This window comes from Zonotrichia leucophrys, chromosome 5 (genome assembly GCF_028769735.1).
Source record: "Zonotrichia leucophrys gambelii isolate GWCS_2022_RI chromosome 5, RI_Zleu_2.0, whole genome shotgun sequence".
Taxonomy (NCBI): domain Eukaryota; kingdom Metazoa; phylum Chordata; class Aves; order Passeriformes; family Passerellidae; genus Zonotrichia; species Zonotrichia leucophrys.
Genome location: NC_088175.1, coordinates 11,296,624 through 11,315,162, shown reverse-complemented (window position 1 = coordinate 11,315,162; position 18,539 = coordinate 11,296,624). Strand labels below are relative to the sequence as shown.

Below are 18,539 nucleotides of genomic sequence, written 5' to 3'. Positions count from 1 at the left end.
AAACAAAATCCAGAAAGGAAAAATTACAGTGACATAAGCACAATTTATTCTGCTGTGTGCTGAACAGGTCAGCAACAACTGTACTAAGAAATCATATATTGTTTTTAAAGTGAAGCCAGAGGCATACAGGGGAAACTGGGGAAAGTTTCAGGCAGAAGTGAGCAGTCCTTAAGAGCAAGGGAAATACATGCATTCAACAGACAAATGGAAAAGTGCTTTCTATAAACTATTTCTTTAATCATGGAAGAATGTCCTCAGGCTATCTCTACTTGCTCTAATAAAGCTTCCTGTTCAGCATTACAGAGTGCTTTCTTATCTTTTGCTGTTATCTTGGAGCTTTTGAATATTTAGCTTATTTCTTTAAAACCATTTGTGGCCCTCCTCCACGGAGTTTTCCTGGGTATTTGTTGAGTGCTTTAGGTGGAAAGAAGATCATATGAGTGTCGCAGACATCTTTCAGGAAAAATCCTTTCCTTAGGATCTTTCCTCCTGAGAAGCTGAGAGGCCTCAGGAACAAAATGTAAACAATGATTATCTGCTGCTGTGGAATGCAACAGGTGCATCTGTGATTGGGCTCATAGAGCTGTTTGTAATTAATGGTCAATCACAGCCCAGCTGGCTCGGGCTCTCTGTCTGAGCCACAAACCTTTCTTATCATTCTTTTCTATTCTTAGCTAAGCCTTCTGATAAAACCTTTTCTTCTTTTCTTTTAGTATAGTTTTAATGTAATGTATATCATTAAATAATAAATCAAGCCTTCTGAAACATGGAGTCAGATCCTCATCTCTTCCCTCATCCAAGATCTCCTGTGAACACTGTCACATATGAGTTGCAGCTATCCTGATGCTACCATGGACCAAGGCAAAAAACTTTTAAGAAAGTTTGTAAAAACAATGCCTTTGAAAAAGTAAATGTAATAGAATTAAAGAAAGCAAAAGAGTAAATAAGAGAGTTACCACTGCAGTTAACTCCATCAGCTTCCAGTTCATAGCCAGGTTCACAGCGGCAGAGAAAAGAGCCATAGGTGTTGACACAGGTCTGAGTGCAAGGGTTTTCACTTGTGCATTCATTCACATCTATGGGAAAACAATGCCAAATTCATCAGCGACTTCTCCCCAAACTCCATTTTCATTTTTTTTTCTGCAGAGCATTTCAAAGAGATTAGCTGTACAGTCAGAACAATTTGTTCTGAAAAAATATAACCAGGTCAGTGTTGTTTATTGGGATGTTTATTTGTTGATGCCTGGGAATAGCATGTTGGACACAACATGTGTGGAAGTGAAGCATTTTGGGAATGACTTCAATTAAAACATAACGTGGAAGATGGGGATGAAATTTTTATCATAATTGTTTCTGTCCTTGTCCTGCAATTTGAAAACCATTGAACCAATATTATCATAACAGATCTGAGAAAAAAGCAGCAGGATTTTCCTGAGAAAGATAAGGCAATGATAAGGGGTCCTTATGGAAACCTTGGGCTAAGGCAGTCTTTCTTTCCCTTGTAGGACATTAACAACTTCTGGTCATCATGAGCTCAGACCTTCTCCTGCAGCATGTGGGAAGATGCTCTCTGCTTTGCTAGGGAGAGACTCTGAAGGGGTTGTGTTGACTTTGAGGTGGCACAGCACAGCCAAAGGTGGTCTAATGCTTAGGATGCTAGTCTGGATCATGGGAGAGTCCAATATACTGATCTGACAAGGGTTTCCTGTCTCAGCTGGGTCAACAACCTCAGGTTTTAATAATAAATTCAGTGCCTAAACACTTGGTAATTCCACTGAATTGAGGTTTGGGTCTCTGTGCATATTTCTCCTGATACACCAGTGCTGTTGCACCTGCACCCCTTTGAGGTACTGTGAAACTGCAGAAATATTTGTCTGACCAACCTGTGACCATTTCTAAAAGCAATGCTGGGAAGGTCACTTGTGCTCTAAAAACCAAGCAAGTCTTAAGGGTGTGGCTGAGGGGGCACCAACGATTTCAGTCCTGGTTCACCATACCCCTACCTTTGATTTCAGGCCTGGTTCACCCTACCCTTACCTTGGCAGGATCTCCCATCGTCGTTGAGGGTGAAGCCGGGGTTGCAGGTGCAGGAGTAGGAGCCGGGCACGTTGGCACACAGCTGCTGGCAGTACCCATAGCGACATTCGTCTATGTCTGCGGGGAAAAGGAGGGGAACTGGAGTGCTCTGCATCTCCTCATGGCAGTCAAAGCAGCCAGCACACTGAGCCAGCAGCGCTGATAACACAGAAATACTCCAGCACACTGGTCATGGTGTCACAGCCAAACTTCCAGACGCTCAGACATGGAGTTAGAGTTGAAATATACCTGTCCCCAGTAGAATGTGGTAATGTGGTGTTATCCACATCTGGCATCTACCAGTGTGTCTGATGAATTGATTGGCATTGCTGTAACCTCCAGTTTAAATCAGGCAGCCCAGTTTGTTCCTTTAAGCAGCTCCCTCAAAGGATACCTGGCTGCCAGCACAACCACAGCCAGCATTGCAGCGAAATTTTGGCAGAATCAAAATAGAAACCTTCTTTGCCTCCACATGTACCAAAGCTGCTCACTGGGACAGCAGCGTTTGTTACTACAGGCTTCTTTTTTGAGTGAGAATATTTTTGGAAGATTTTTTTCCAAATATTCACATTCTCTTTTTATATGAATTTTTAACTGACAAATTACAGACTGTATAAACAGTTAGTTTAATGCCAAAATAGCAGTTTGGGCTGAATTGCAGCATTGGCAGTGCATGCAACTGAGTGCTATGAGCACAAGAAAATGCTCTAAGATATGTAACATGGTAAGTGCTAGAAGATTTTTGCCTCAGAACTAAAAGCTAAAAGGAAACACCTGGAATGGCTGTCTTTTCAAAGCCTTAACATTTCCTTTGGTATCAAATGGCTTTTGATTATTGAGATTTTTTAAATGGCTGTGTTAAAGCTTTGAAGCTAAATTTATGCAATAGAAAACCCAGTATATTATATGCAGACAGTAAGATAACTTAAAGGTCAGATCAGTGGTGATGAGTACACCAGCAGCAGGCTGCAACAAATCCTGCAAAAATAACAAGGGTTTTAAGTAAATGAATACCTCATTCACTGGCACAGTGCATTACATGAAGTTCATGGTTTGTCTTTTCAGGACTGCTATCTCAAGAGTGCTACATTTTGAGGATAAGGACTTGTACAGGGCTGCTTCTTGTGGGTGGGTCATGTGGATATGCTGCACTGGCTTCTCCGTGTAAACTGTACAGGATAATTGCAACAGATAGAAGTGTAGGTTTTTGTAATGGTGATTTACCAAAAGTAATTGGTAATTTCACTGAATTCCACTGCACTAATAACAGTGCCCAAAAAAAATTTGTCTCTAAACCCAAACTTGGCTCTCTGATTACAGTAAGTATTGCTTTAGTGCTTTATGGCAGCAAAGATCACTTCTCCAAAGCCAGTATAAAGTATGGAAAACTGAGACTTCTTTGAAATTTAGGGGAAAATATAGCAATTCTAAACACAATTTTATTTTCCTTTTTCACATTGCCTTGCAATTATCCACCCCATGATTACTTAATTAGGGCAATACTGGGATGTTATTCCCTATTTTAGATAGCATAAGCAGATACTCAAATCAATTCATCAATGCAGCCATTTCAGTTCTCTGCTATAACCATCAAGCAGAAGAGTATTTTAGATCTGTGTTCAAATCCTGAATGCTGCACCCAACCCTTTCATTTGGCCTGTAACTGGGAGAAGTAAATGGGTAACAGAACAGGTGATGCAGAGCAGAGTCTGCCTTCCTTCCCTCCCTCATCCCCATCCTACCCCACATGCCAGTACATTTGCCAGCACAAGCTTTGAGAAGTTCATTTATCACAGATTAAGGAGCAGGGGCCTTGGAGACCTTTTATCCCAGGGGAACTGCAAGACAGTGACTCCCTGAGGAGGCTGTGGCTGCACAGACCCCAGCTTGGACGGGGCTCAGCCTGGTGCCTGCCAGGTGAATTTCACAGCAGCAGTTAGGAAAGCAGCCAGGAATTCATGGAATTGGTACTTGGGAGGAGAAAGCTGGAAAATAACTGGAGATGCTCCAGGGACAAATGGGCAGGGAAAGCCCATTCTCCTTCCAGTGGAGATGTGAGAGGATGGTCCAGCTCTGCAGAGCTGGCACCAAACAGCCTGCACTGCAGGGAAAGAACTAATAATGGCTAAATTTTCTTTAAAAAATGTTGTATGCTGACTCCTAGGTCCTACCTGTGTACCTAAAATTAACATCTACATCATCATCCCATGTGTATGTCAAGTGAGGGGAAAGGGCTGGAGGAGAGGAGGGATGGAAGATTTGTTTTCCTGTGCTGTTTGCTGAGCAATGTTTTTTCAACAGGTCTGAGCTAAAAAGGATGAACAGGGTATTGCTGCAAGGAAATAATAAAATTGAAATAAAACTGCATGGAAGATTATGAAATGGCACCCAGTTTAGAGGTAATTTTTTTCTCACCCCCAAACAAAAGAATTGGCTGGCTTGGGAGTTACTGTCATTCCCATTTCTTGGTATCAGATATGGATCCCTTCAGGTCCACACTGTCACAATAAAAAAAGCACAAGTCTGTTTGGGCAAAAATCTTTGTGCACACATGCTTGCAATTGATCTTACATGAAAGGGAATCCTTCAGACCTGAAATATGAAAAGCCCAGTTATGACACTACTATGATGCTAGTCATATGGCATTTCCAGGTACAGTTTTGTTCCATGGGGGAGTCTCTCTGCCAAACACCTCATTGGCACTTTCAGAGACAAAAGAGTTTCCACACAGCTGAAGGTTTAACTGTGTCCTTGGCAAAAGTGCTTAGTGACTTTAATTCAGGGAGCCCCAGGTACAAGATACTCAGATACTGTAGCAATTGAGGATTTTACCTAAACACTGGCCTTCTAACAGCCAGTAGCCTTCAGTGCAGGAACAGGTATAGCCCCCTTCAGTATTTATGCAGATCTGGGTGGGATTACACTGGTGAGAATCTGAAGCACATTCATCCACATCTGCAACACAGAAATACAGAAGGAAAATGTTAGAAATGGCAACAACAAAAGGTTGTTCATGTTGTACAGTGTGTACACTGCCTCTGTGCAAGGAGGCAGAGTTTGGAGGAGTAGAGAGAATGACCATAACCTGAAGGAAAATCACACTAATAAATGTCTGAGGGCAGTGAGAACTGAGAATGCACATCAAATCTCAGTTTTGCAGGTGACCCAGTGTTTTCTCCTCAAGGAAAGTCTCTCATTATCTCAAACTTTTTGTAACTTCCACATTTGCTGTCACTGAGCTTGGATTTCCATGCTGTAGAGCAGTGTTCAGTCCTGGGGAGAGGCTGCTGAAAGGGTTGTGCAACTCCATTGAAAAGTAAGAGATGAAGGAGAGTTTGAGAGATGTACAAACACAACTCAGAGACAAAAAAAAAAAATACTTCCTACCCCCACCAATGCAAACCATCTCACTGTAATTTTTCAGACACAAAGTTCAACCAAAAATCAACCTTTACCTGACCAAAAAAATGTATACTTCCCTGGAATCAATTTCCTGACAATAGTACTATTTTCTTTTAATTTCCACCCCCCCACCTCACCATCTTTACTGGGTTTAATGTATTTGGGTTTTTATTGCAATCCCTTAGGGTGTTTTTGTTGTGGGCTTTTTTTTTCCCCCCTTTTTTTTTGCAATGGAGGTGAATAGCATTCTTACATTTATATGAGCCAGGACCCTGGAACCTAACTGATTAAAAATGCCTTTCAGAGTCAGAAATTCATTTTGAATCACGCCTTGCTCAATATCTTTCCTGATGTTTCAGGCATCAGGTTTGTCTCTAGATGTCAGAAATAGAAATGCCAAAAGATAAATTGTGTCATTTCCCCAGCCAACCTAAATTTTTATGTTTTATTTATTGATACCTTAACTATTTTTCATTCCAGCATACTGTGCACTGGCCTCTGCTGAAGCACTATGTCATCCTAGCAATGCTACTCCCTTGATCCTCCCCTGATTCTTATTAACCCAGACTTTGTTAGGTCATGACTGAAAGTGTCTCCCCAAAGCCCTGGGCTGGAGCAGGCAGCAGAGGGCAGGAATTCCATGTCTGTGCCTGCCCCCAAGGCAGCAAGCACAGCCAGTCAGCTGTACAACCCTAGCAGTCATGAAATAACTGATCCAGGCTACCACAGCAGCATATCTGACATGCTCAGATACATAAATAAATAAATACAAGCATATTGTACATATGGAGGGAGTCTAGGGTTCTTATCTTGCCAACATCTGTATCAGAGCAATTTATGGTTAGTCAAAATGGTAAGATAACAAGAGGAGCACAATTAGAGGTAATTAACTCTGTCAGAATTTGGTTCCCATGTATTTATTGGCCAGATGAAGATTGGCAAAATGGTGGGGGAAGTGGGAAAAGGGTGAGATAACAAGTCTAGACTATATAGGTCCATAAATATGTTGTTCAGTTCAGCTATTGCTTCTGCGATTGAGCTAAAAAATTTGGATCCTCCCTTCACAGCATATCACACATAATTGGTAGTATCTGAACAGAGATTTTATCTGACCATAAATTTAATAACAATGGCATTAATGTTTTCTAAATGAAAAAGCTTGCTATTTGTCATGCTTGCTTATTGTTTTAGGAGTGGTACCTTGGGATCTGGCCAATTTTGCTTTTTCTTAGTCTGCACTAAGCTTAAAAAGGATATTTTCATTTTCCATGTTCCCTGCTCCCAGTAATATTAATAGGTGAAGCAAAGTGAAAACAAAATGAGGGTCATGGTCTCACCACGTATGGTAGCAAGGCAGTTTGAAGACAACAGATCCTCCACTCTTTTGTGGGGCATTTTTCTTGCAGGGATACAATGTCTTTCACTTAAGCAACAGGTGGCTATGGGATTGTTTTTGTTCCCAAATCATCCTTGTAGCAGCTGCTTGAGCTTCACTCCAGAGAAGTAAAACATTGATCCTCCTCCATTTGCTTTATAACCAGCAGATTTATTTGCTCACTCCCAGTCTTCACCTTTTGTGGTGGTATTTGGAAGCATATTTCCATTTGAACGTAACATTTTGTACAATGAAGGCCTCCTGTGGAGTTTCTGCCAGAAAACCTGATGAGCCTGAAGCTGTCTATGCAGAACACCTTGACTCATCACATTTTGCACTGAGCAGTACCTCAGTGACTTCACTAAAGAAGCTTTATGCAACCAGCAGATGTAAACAGCTTTACTGGTAGCAGCAAATCTTTTTGGTTGGGCCTGAGGGAGCACACCCAGTTCTGTATTTCATGTATGACATTCTGTAAGATTGTCCCTTACCATGAGGTGCCATTAAACTCTGACTGACACAGCCAATACAACCAAATAAAGTATTTTTGGCAAGCAGCCTTCACAGCTGAAACAGGTAGTATAATCCCAGGCTGTCTGCCCTGGATTAATCCACATTATATGGGCTCACTGAGAGCAGATATTTGTGCACTAAAAAAACTATTGGTGCAACAGTTGGCCAGATGTTAGGTATCTTCTTGAAGGACATCAGACCTGGGAGACATAGGGTGTCATGCCCATTTGCACAGTGCAGCATACAGTAAGAGCAGATGTGCTTGGTAAAGTCAAAACTAGACATTTGTCAGGAAAAACAAAAAAGAAAAACCAACAAACCCAAAGAATCCCAGATTATTTCCACTCGGGAGAAAACTAGTCATAGAACTTCAAGAGATTGCCTGTGGATAGACATAGAAGTTCTGTCTTCTATGGAGAGACACAGAAGTTACATCAAAACAGTTCCAGGGCATTTTTGTTTGAATGAAAATTGCAAGAGGTTGCAAGTGGAACATGACAATCCATCAATAAGGCATGAATAATTTTTTGTCTGGTTGCACAGCTTATTTCTGTCCCATTCAAGCATCAATCTTAGGTGTCTTCATGCTCTGGGACTTCAAAGCCCATTTGTACTACCTCTGCCTCTGTGATGGGTCATACACAATACCTGAGCAATCTAATTGCACATGATTACAGATTTTCAATAGTTTTGTAGTTCAAAGCAGAAAAGACAGATTCAGAGAATAAAAAACTGTAAGGCCTACTCAATGTAAGGACAGCACAAGTGGCTAAGAAATCCTTGAGGTGCATTTTCCTGAAGTTTGGAAGAGTATTTCTGACACAGCACAATTTTTGTCACAGTCTTCACCATGGACAGAAATACTGCAGTGAGTTGTCCCCTGAGCCCCAAGGTAAACTCTAATCAGATGGAAAGCAGAAGAGTTATTAAAGGGCAGCATGCTAGAAGAAACCCTAGAAACCCCACTGCCCTCCATTCAAAATGTTAACAAAGTGTGATATTTGATGATCTCAGTGCCATGAAAGCATCAGATGCTGTCACCTATCACTGATAATCCAAGGATGGTTTTCATTATACCAAACCTGCTTTTAGTATCTTTCATCACCAAGATCCTTAGAAAATCTTACCTGCATCCAAACAACATGTCTTAGTCTTTAATAATACCTACTGTTAAGGGATACCTCATGTGATTTTGGCTAGATGACTCAGTATGTGGCAACAGAGAAAAGTTGCTGTGAGGTGGACTGGGAAGAAAACACAAATTAGATCTGTCCTCAGAGAAGATAAGGTACCTGGTGGTTACTGTGCAGGACAAGGAGCCAGCACAGATACACTGACCACACTGTAGCCCATGGGCTGAGAATTTATCTTTTGGGAACTCTTCATTGCTTTTCGTCTTCCATCACCCTGCTTCCTTTTTGGAAAGCAGGGATTACAAAATCCATGAAAATCCATTATCTCTGCTATAGTCCAATTTCCCTCACTTTTTAGCACCTAAAACTCTTCAGGATAGGGCATTTAACAAAACAGAAACAGGAGCAGGTGACAGACCTTTCTGTCTTGTAGTCCCTCATGTACAACCTGCATCTATTATTATGAACATTTCAAGATACCACTTTTTCAGAAATTTTGTGCAGACTATACATTGGCTAGTGAGATGTAAAATAAAAGATTAACCATCATTGTTTTCTACTAGAGGACCTTGGAAGCAGCAAAGTTTCTTTCAGCTAAATTCTATGGAATGTTGCTGTTCCACTCTAATGTTGCATGGAACCTCAAAGATTCCAGTAGTTACTGAAGCAGGAAGAGAATTATTGATGTAATCTACTGCAAGTTAAAGGAATAATCTGACTTTCATACCTCTTCCTACCCTGACAGACAGGACTGTGAGTGTTGCTGTGAAATTGCATATGAAAAAAGTGAGGATGTTAAAGGTTGTCATACCTAATAATTTTGAACAAATTCAGATTTTTCCAAATGACTAGTGGCTCTGGGTGACTCCTTTGAGACAGCAGTTATTCAGCACACTAGAGAACCAAGGCAGGATAGATGGATCACTGTTCAAAACTTCTCTTGCCAAGGAATGCTTGGCCAAAGCTGGTTCTAGTTGTTTCAGCTCTTGGGCATCCTGCTGTGTGCTATTAAATTTGTGGTCATTGATATTCTCTCACCCATCCTTCCAGTTGTTGTATTCACTTCTCTTATCCATCTTTCCAGTTGCTGTATTCACATTACTGCTCCCACAGCTAATTCCAAAGGCAGAAGTTTGGGCAGGACTCCAGACAAATTAAAATCTGACTTGAAGTGGGAACGATTGACTTTGTTAGTTCCCAGATGAATACTGAGAGCAACCACATGGCCTGTGCAGAGCACTGCTCTGTGCTCCTAAGGAATACCACCTACAATGAACAGAACATGCGATTTAGAGATCTCTGGGTTACTGACAGAAGGAGAGAATAGTTACAGGGCATCTCCCTATTCCTTTGTAAGGATACATGGGCTGAAAGAGCTGAAGTCTGAACGCTCCAAAAGGAACCACATGCCTCTCTCTTAGGTCAGTGTGTTTGCATTAAAAATTATGGCTGTGGTGCTTTGGTTTAGCAGCTCTGGGGTGTGATGTTGTCTTTACTTGACATTTTGACAAGAGGTGAGGTGGCTGGGGCAATGGGATTTCATTTGGGGATTGCAAGGGTGGAGAAAGTTTTTTTTTAATTTCTGGCTGGCTGCCTGCCTTTTGTAGGATGTGATGTGCTGATGCTTTGTTTTTATTGGTACAAATTGTATTTTTAATGGATGGCAGGATGCCTGGTGACTGGATAGATATCATTTATAATGTCAAAATAAATATGTGAACTCATGGTGTTTAGCATGCAAATTACTGGCTTTGTGTTTTATTATCTGTAAAAGCTAATATTAATAGATATTTGTGGATTCTTTAGAATTTAGCCACATCATAGAACAATGAATGAAATTTTTAATTCGCTGCTCATAAATTAAAGATAAAATAAATAATTTAAAAGCCATGCATGCACAAAAAATGGAGCAACATATTAATATAGAAAGGAAAGCTAGATGTGAAACTGCAGCACAACACTACATCTCACCAGGGAGGCTAATTCTTATCAGGAGGTCTTTTTATGGCACTGACTCATGTTCATCAAGAACACAGGACTGAGACCACTCTTATTTGTATTAATAATACTGCAAGAAATCACAGCATAAAAAGAAAACCAACACTCTAACCCTTTGAATGAAGACCAGATATATTCAGTACGTTTCAAACCAAAGAGACTAAGACTAGGAGTTCCATAATCTCAAGAGAGAATCATAAATGTGGAATTCTGAGGATCTGTTTTCAGCCCACTGTTTTCCACATTTGTGATAAAATGCAGAGGATCCCAAGCTGGTGCAGTAAAGAACTAAAATGTGAAATGAAGTCTTATATGAAAGTATTCTGCTAGGTATGGTGGGCACATTTGAAAGTGCTTTTCAAGACAGACAAATGCAAGGTCTTATATCAAGAATAGAAAATGTAGGCCAAAAAAAAATCCTCTGGGGTTGTTACAGGTAATCACTTGAACATGAACTTTTCCTGACATCATGCTGCTGAAAAGCATTACCGTGAGCACACTGAGTAGACACAGGAAATTGTTCTTACACTGTACATTGCATTAGTGCAATAATTACTGACATACATTTCTGGCATCAACATTTTAAAAAATGATATTGCAAAGAAATACCAAGAGATTCCAAAGAGTTATTCCAAGCCACAAAAATTTATCTTAGAGCAAGATAATGCTCCATTTAGTAATCTATTTAAGAAAAGGTTCAAGGTATATTTGCCTGTGATCTGTAAGCATCTGCATGGAAACTATGTTCTTATCTGAGATGGTGGCTAAAGCAAAAGACAAAGACATATAATTCAGTGTTTAGAAGACAGATTCAAAATAAAAATTAGACACATGCTTTAGTGCTTCTGATTAAGCATCTGAAAAACATAATACAACACATGCTAGAGGGTGCATGGAACCTCAAAGTTTCCAGTAGTTACTGAAGCAGAAAGAGAATTATTGATGCAGTCAGTAGGAAATTGAAATAATTATCTGGTTTTCACACCTCTTCTTACCCTTACAGATAGGACTGTGAGTATTGCTGTGAAATTACATATGAAAAAAACTAGGATGCTAAAGATTGTTCCTGTCCTTTAGGGTCTTACACCTCAACAATATTTATTCTTTCAAACAAGCTGTAGCAAAAAACTGTGTCTTCAAAACACCATTTGACAGGTAAGGTTCTATGTCCTGGGTCACAAAAAAGACAGATTATGTGGTCAAAATGGTGTCTTAAAGTATTCACGGAATAATCTAACACCTTTCAATGTTTGGTTATTTTTGTCTATATCCATAACCTGAGATTTTCTGTTTGCCTTACCTAATTTTCCATTTCCCAGGCCATTAGGAAAAGTACTGTAAATGAGAATAGGAACTTGAAAAGTTTTTCCAAATGATTTTTCCATTGCAAATATTTAAATGTACGTGTGTGCATTTTTTTTTATTTGTAGTTTAATCAATAAAAATGTTTTTTAGTGAAATAAATTGTACCTCTAATGCTTTTAGTAACTTCAGAAATATGTGGAAAACACAGAGAATGTTAATAACATTTTTTGTGATAGAAGATGTTAAGTCATCAGCCTAAATATGCTGGGCATGCCAACCACCTTCCTTTCAGTACACAGAGTGATTGCTTCTTTGTGAAGGATGAACCAAGTAAAAGAGGAAGAATCCAGTTTATTACCACAGACAATTCATTGAATCAAAGACCCTCAAGAGGACTCAGCTGAAAGTTAGAGGATGTGGTCTTGCAGGAAGCAGTAGATTTTTCAGCAATCTAAGTGACTTTACGAGGTGGATAGCCAGGGAAAGAAGCCAGCAGACAACAGGAGAAGGAGCAGAGGTATTTAGGAACGGGGAGCACCTGCCCTCTGGAAGGTGTGGTTCAAAAACTGTAAGCAAAGACTGCCTTTCTTCTGCTCAGAAAAAAGAGGATTGTGCATAAACAGGACTTCATGCACGAAAGAATACAGAAAGAAAGTCCTTAAGATCAACCCATCCGTTCAGACACTTTTCACAGCCCTTCAGGTAAGGAAAGATTTTCTTGACAAAAAGCTACTTTTAAAGGATAAAAAAATCTTGGTACTTATGGGCATGTGGTTAAATACCGCAAGACTGAGTAAATGCAGAGAGTGGAAAGTTTACCACGGGAGCTCCATCCCAAGGAGATGATTTGCACCTGCCCCAACAGGAACAAGGGAGACTGTTGTCCTTCAGTGCATCCAGGGGTGGTGAGTGGTGGGATCTGTGACTGCTCTCATCCCTCCACAGGTGTGGTCTGTGCTCGGGCACTGTGAGCATCCCACTCCCCATGGCAGCTCCTTTCCCAGCTGGCTGACAGTGGGATAACAGCACTAGCAGAGAGCTGTCATGGAAGGATGTGGGCTTATCATCTCTGAGCTAGAGCCACGCTCTTGGAGACCATGACAATTAGAAGTGAAACTTTGCTTGGACTCTGTGATGAAGGGGGAAGCCAACGTGGACAGCAGATTTCCAAGACAATATGCTTTTGGCAATGTGTGCTGTTTCGCAGATGGACTGTTACATTTTGTTCTCTTTGGAACATATTTAGCATGCATGACTTCCTTTCTTAAGTAATGAATTCTGATAATCATGCTACAAATTTCTGTGGGTCACAGTAGTAGCTAAGGCTGCTTTTCCCTCTTTTGGTCAGCCATTGACAAAAGTGGGTATGCTTTTGCCATCATGACTATTTGAGAGCCACCAGCACCATGGGGTTCAACACAGCGATACTGGAGATTAATATGACAGTTGTGAGAGCACAGGTCTTGCAGACTGCAAAACATTTACCATGGAAAATCTTCTTCCCCCTTTTACAAGGAGGTGTGGGTGATTTTGGGGCCCTATGTCTTTATTTTATTCTGTCTTTTAGTCCCACTGTTTTACTGTCACAACCCCAGGAGCTAACCCGGCTCCTAAGATGCAATGATCTGAAAGAGAGGCTCAAAGCTGACAGCTCGTTCCAGAATCTCCGTCTGCTCAAACACTAAAGCTCATTCAGTCATTTATAACCCTCAGGGCTCCATTTTAAAATAATACAAAGATTGGATGTCTGTTTTTTATAGGCATAATTGCAGGCCAGGACTAAACATCCGAGCTCAGTAACATGGGTATCAGGTCCAAGATTACTTGGAACAGAGCACTTTCCCCAGACTTCTCCCCCACTCCTTATTTGGACACTGAAAAATAATTTCCTCAGTAGTAGATTTTTACTCAGTGAAATCACATGTTTTCTCAAAACTTTTTTTTTTCTCAAGATAATTACATTCGATAAGAAAAGGGAAGAAATAACAATGCCACATTCCTAAAGTGCAGACTGAAGCCAAATTCAAACTGCTGCTGTGTGGGGTCAGTATTTTTTCCAAGGACAACTGACCCCGCTGAGCTTGGACACCATCCAAGATCAACTCTCTAAACACCTGTTTAATTGCATATTTCACTGTCTGAGGACTGGCCATTGATTGCTGAATTAATTTTCTATCTGCATCCCATATGCATTAGGTTATTGGCTGATGGCTAAACAAGGATTAAAGTGAGTTTTTTCACACAGAGGGTCAGTCTGGAAATGGATACTAAATAAGTGTGAGGCATGAATGTGTAATTCTGCTCCCTCTGCCTGGTATGAAAATTGCTCAACATGTGTCACAGGTTCTGCATCTCCTGCCAGCTCTCTGAGCCTTTCCTTAGCAAGAGCACTTTACACACTACTCAAAGATGATAAACAAAAGCTAAACTGTGAAGGACTTTGCTCTTTGAACACAGTTCTAGTCCTGCTTTTGTGGCTGAGATTTATAGGACAGCCATGCAAAGAAGTGCATAGCAAGGGGACTAAGGGCCAGCAGCCTCTCCCCTCTCTGCTCACACCTGTGCGTGGTTCATTCACCTGGCATCACCTGCATGACCACAGATCCTCACTCCCTCCAAGTCACAGGGCTCTCTGATCACAGCCACTTGTGTGGACTATTCCTGGTGTCCCATGAGAGCTTTTGCACAAATGAACAGTCAGTATGCTGACTCTGGGATAAAAAAAAAAAAAAAAAAAAGAAAAAAAAAAAAAGAAGACAAGCTACTAATTTCAACCAAGAGCTTTGCTAAAAGATGGAAACTCCACGGGCTGGAAAATAACTGTATTCTCTTGATTCATGATTTCCTGCTGCAGATTCTGCACATGCAAGACCAGTGCATGTGATTTGGGAATCTCAGCTATTTCCCTGCTGCACTGATTCTATGTCAAATAGCTGCAGTATAGCAGAACAAGAGTGACCCAAGTACCCTGCAGAAGTGAGGTAGACACATTGCCATTCCACTGATGACACTGAACCTGCTGAATTAGGAGGTACAAAGAAGTTTTTGCTCAACGTGGTTTTATCTTCATCATCACGAAATATGTTTTCAGCTGAATAAATGGAGTGTTATTGTGGTTTCTCAAAATTACCTGTTTTGTATGACCATATGCTACACTGTGATCTGCTGGCACAGTGGTAAGAGGAGCCAGTGAGCTTTTATTAAGAATGTTCCCAGCTGCTGGGAGGTTATCTAAGTAGCACTTTCTACTGCAATGGAAACAAAAAATGTGCAGTCAGAGCCAGGAAATAAGAAAAAAGATTCTTACAATCATCAGTTTGCTGCATGATATGAAATAGTCTTATGCAAGAATCTCTAGAAAAGGCTTATAAGACTTTATAGAAGAGGTGTAGAACTATTAATAGTGAAGAAATGATTTTTCTATGGCTGAATTGTGTATTTTCTCTGCATTACTATGGGTTAGTTAAAAAAGACCTGAAAGAAAGAATATATCAAAACTATAGGTGTTTAAAGCATTATTTATAAAGCTTTTTAAACATGTCGGTCAAATGCTATTGGCTTCTCCTCCAACAAATTTTTTCAAAGACTTCTCTGTTAGGGTACAGAACATGAGAGAACTAAAAGCAGAGAACTGCTATTCCCACTTTTGTTCCCTGGGGAGCTTTGAGAAATCTCAAGCACAAATAGTCCAGCCAGCTGGTTTAGCCAATTGGTGGTCAGTTTACATTTCCTCTAATAAGTGAACTTCTTGACCGTACATTTTAACTGAGTCATTAAGAGCTCCTTTTCCAAGTGTTTTGGCAGTCTAGAGAGGTCTGGGACTGTGAATAAACCACAATAACTAGTAAAGAAGAGAACAGTCTGACTTTTAATATGGCAGAGGAAATGGATCCAAATGGATCCAGAAATTAAAGCCACAGTGAAAACAATGGGATACAGATATCCACCTGCAGGTTATTGGAAGGGCTGCTTCTTCCACTAAAATGCAGCCACTTTGGATGTGCAACATCAAGCATGTTGTGCAAACAACTGAAAAAACAAGTGAGATTCTAGGTGAGCAATATGTACATACCCATAGAGAAAATTCAGTATGAATGCTGCAGTCGCTCTGACAGGATAACTTGAAATCTTCAACATATATGAAAAGGAGACCACAAGAGATCTATGTCATGGGATATCATGACAGAGATCCCTTGTGTGGGATTTGTGACTAAGTGATCTCTCACAAAAGCTTCAGCAATAATCACTAGCATCTCATTCAAGGACTGGATTCAAAACTGCTTGGCTTGAGCACACAAGGAGGCACCAGCTGGAGGTGGTAGATTGCCTCATGTCACTTGAAGCTACATGAGTCAAACACACATATAATGGGCACTTTCTCCAAGAGGCTAACGCCGTATTCCCTTCACATAGCCACTAAACCAGGGAAAAGAGCCTGGCTTGCAGAATGTGTCTCAAAGTTCCTATAGTGAAGTATTTGCTCAGTTTTTCAGTGAAATGAATCTTCAGTTTCATGGAGAGAAAATTCAGTCAAGACCATCCAGATGAAGACTTCTGTTTTATGCCAGGATTAATACAGAGGAAGATCTGCCCTTATCTCAATTGATTTATTGATTGACAGGTGGGGGACAGGACTCCTGCAAATGTTAGGTAACTTTTATTAGAAATTTTCTTTGATGCAGTTTCACATCTTATCCTGCTTGGGAGTTTTGCAAACATCTAGAACCTGGTTATGGTCCTGCTCAAAACTGGCAGTTCTTGGGGCAAAATAAAACACAACTTTCTGCCTCTAAAGTCTCAGCACATCTCCTTTGAGATCTTACTCTATCAGAATTTCCCAAATCTAGAAATTTTCTGTCTTAATTTAGGCCCTACAGGTAACTGAAAGGGGCTACAGAGAGAGAGAGAGAGAGAGAGAGAGAGAGAGGGAGAGAGTGAAAAAGCCCTCTGAGATGAAACACCTCTTTTTCCAGGGAGCCATGAACTGAGCGTAAGGAGAGCAGGAAAGCTGCCAGTAGACATCCACATCACACACTAATTGGAACAAAGTAAACCTCCCATATCCACACAGTTTTCATTTATCCAGGACAGTTTGCAACTCCGTTGGCTGGCAGTAGTTTTTGGAACACTGCAAGAAAATGTGGTTCAAGCATTATAAAGCAGTGAATGCCAAATCTGAGTTAAAGCCAGTTATTTGAGCAGGGCTTATAGGCATTTTCCAATGATCACCACCACTGAAATAAATAAATAGATGGCTTGCTATGTATACACTCAGGGGGGAATGTTGCCCAACATTCATAGCTCTTTGCTATTAAGAGTAATGAGGACACAGCTGTCTGAGTCTGGAAGCCAGTATTTGCAGAGATTTTTCTTCTCCACTGGCTTTATTCCACTACCCATTCTTTGCTTATAAAAGAGCCCAAAAGGTCCTAACATTTATACAAGAATTACCTTAGCTTTGTGGCGCTTTTGAGATTGTTATAAAACATGCTGACACATGGACAGATTTGAAACTCAGATGAAATATGAAAAACAATTTTCTCCCCTGATAAGGTCCCCAGCGCCCTTAGTGCCAAGGATAACACTCTCTTTAGTCAATCATGACAGCTTCTGGAGCAGCTGGCAGGAGTTGCTGCCATGGGCAGAGATCTGAAGGTCTGTCTTCTTAAAAAGGACCTCTAGTTCTCACTGCAGACCCTGGGGTTGTGATGTAAATCTTGAGTCACACTTAAGTGGTCAGCTCTACAGAGCCTCCAAAGCAAGTAGGAAAGCAACCCACTGCATTCAAAGATCTGACAGCACTTTAAGATCAGTGCTAAAACTCATAGTCCATGTGACAAAGAGAGTATCATTTTATGGGAGCCTTCAATATATTAAAGGCTCGAACCATATCAGACACAGGCTACTGCACTCAGGCACTGCAGTTTCAGAGCCATGGCACAAGGCAAGATGAAGTTGGCTTCTGTAAATCATCTGGTCCCAGCCTCCACTCAAAGCAGGGACAATTCAGTCAGGCTGCTCAGGGCATTTTCCAGTTGAGGTTTGAATTGCTCCAAGGGTATGACCTTTAGCTGCAAAGTTTTTGAGCCTCTTTTCCAGTGTTTGAACACCTCACTGTGATAAAATTTCTCCTGATGGCTAATAAGAATTTTCCATGTTGCAATTTTTGTCCATTCCTGTCCACATAATCTCTGAGATGGATCTGGCTTCATCTTCTCTACACACTGACATTAGACAGTGGAAGGCAGCAAACAGTACAATTCCCTCAGAAGCCTTATGTTCTTCAGGCAGGTTAAGTCCAGTTCTCTCAACCTCTCCTTGTACGACATGTGCTGCCACCCTCTAACCACCACAGTGGTCCTTTGCTGCATATCTTCAGTGTGCCCAGGTCTTTTTTATGCCAGGAAATCAGAATGGTTGGGAGAATTGGGTGCCTGTGAAGGCAGAAATTTACTGCACTTTGAATTCTCCCCTGGAAGTAGTTAAGAGAAAATAATTAAAATGTGAATCTCTGCTTAATTTAGTAGCAACTGTTGAGGCTGGTGAACCATTTCATTGGAGGCTGAACAAACAGAACCAGACTGCACTACTCACACAGACAGACCTGCACACATTTGTCCCCAGATCTCCAAGGTAAGCCAACCTTCCTTATAGCAGAACTCAAATTCCTACAAGCTGACAGGACTGGCCACATGAGCAGTGTCACAGGCAGTCTCACCAGCTCTCACATTATCCAT

At 40.8% G+C, this 18,539-nt stretch overlaps 1 protein-coding gene across 2 annotated transcripts in view; it reads right to left on the bottom strand.

The window, feature by feature from the left end:
• FBLN5 (fibulin 5) overlaps positions 1–18,539 on the bottom strand; it is a 44,660-nt gene that overhangs the window by 7,906 nt on the left and 18,215 nt on the right. For both annotated transcript variants that reach the window (XM_064714507.1, XM_064714508.1), the window contains exons 5-7: positions 4,909–5,031; positions 2,038–2,154; positions 957–1,076 (exon numbers count right to left, since the gene is read on the bottom strand). In XM_064714507.1, coding sequence (XP_064570577.1) covers positions 957–1,076; positions 2,038–2,154; positions 4,909–5,031 — 360 coding nt within the window. The remainder of the gene's footprint in view (positions 1–956; positions 1,077–2,037; positions 2,155–4,908; positions 5,032–18,539) is intronic.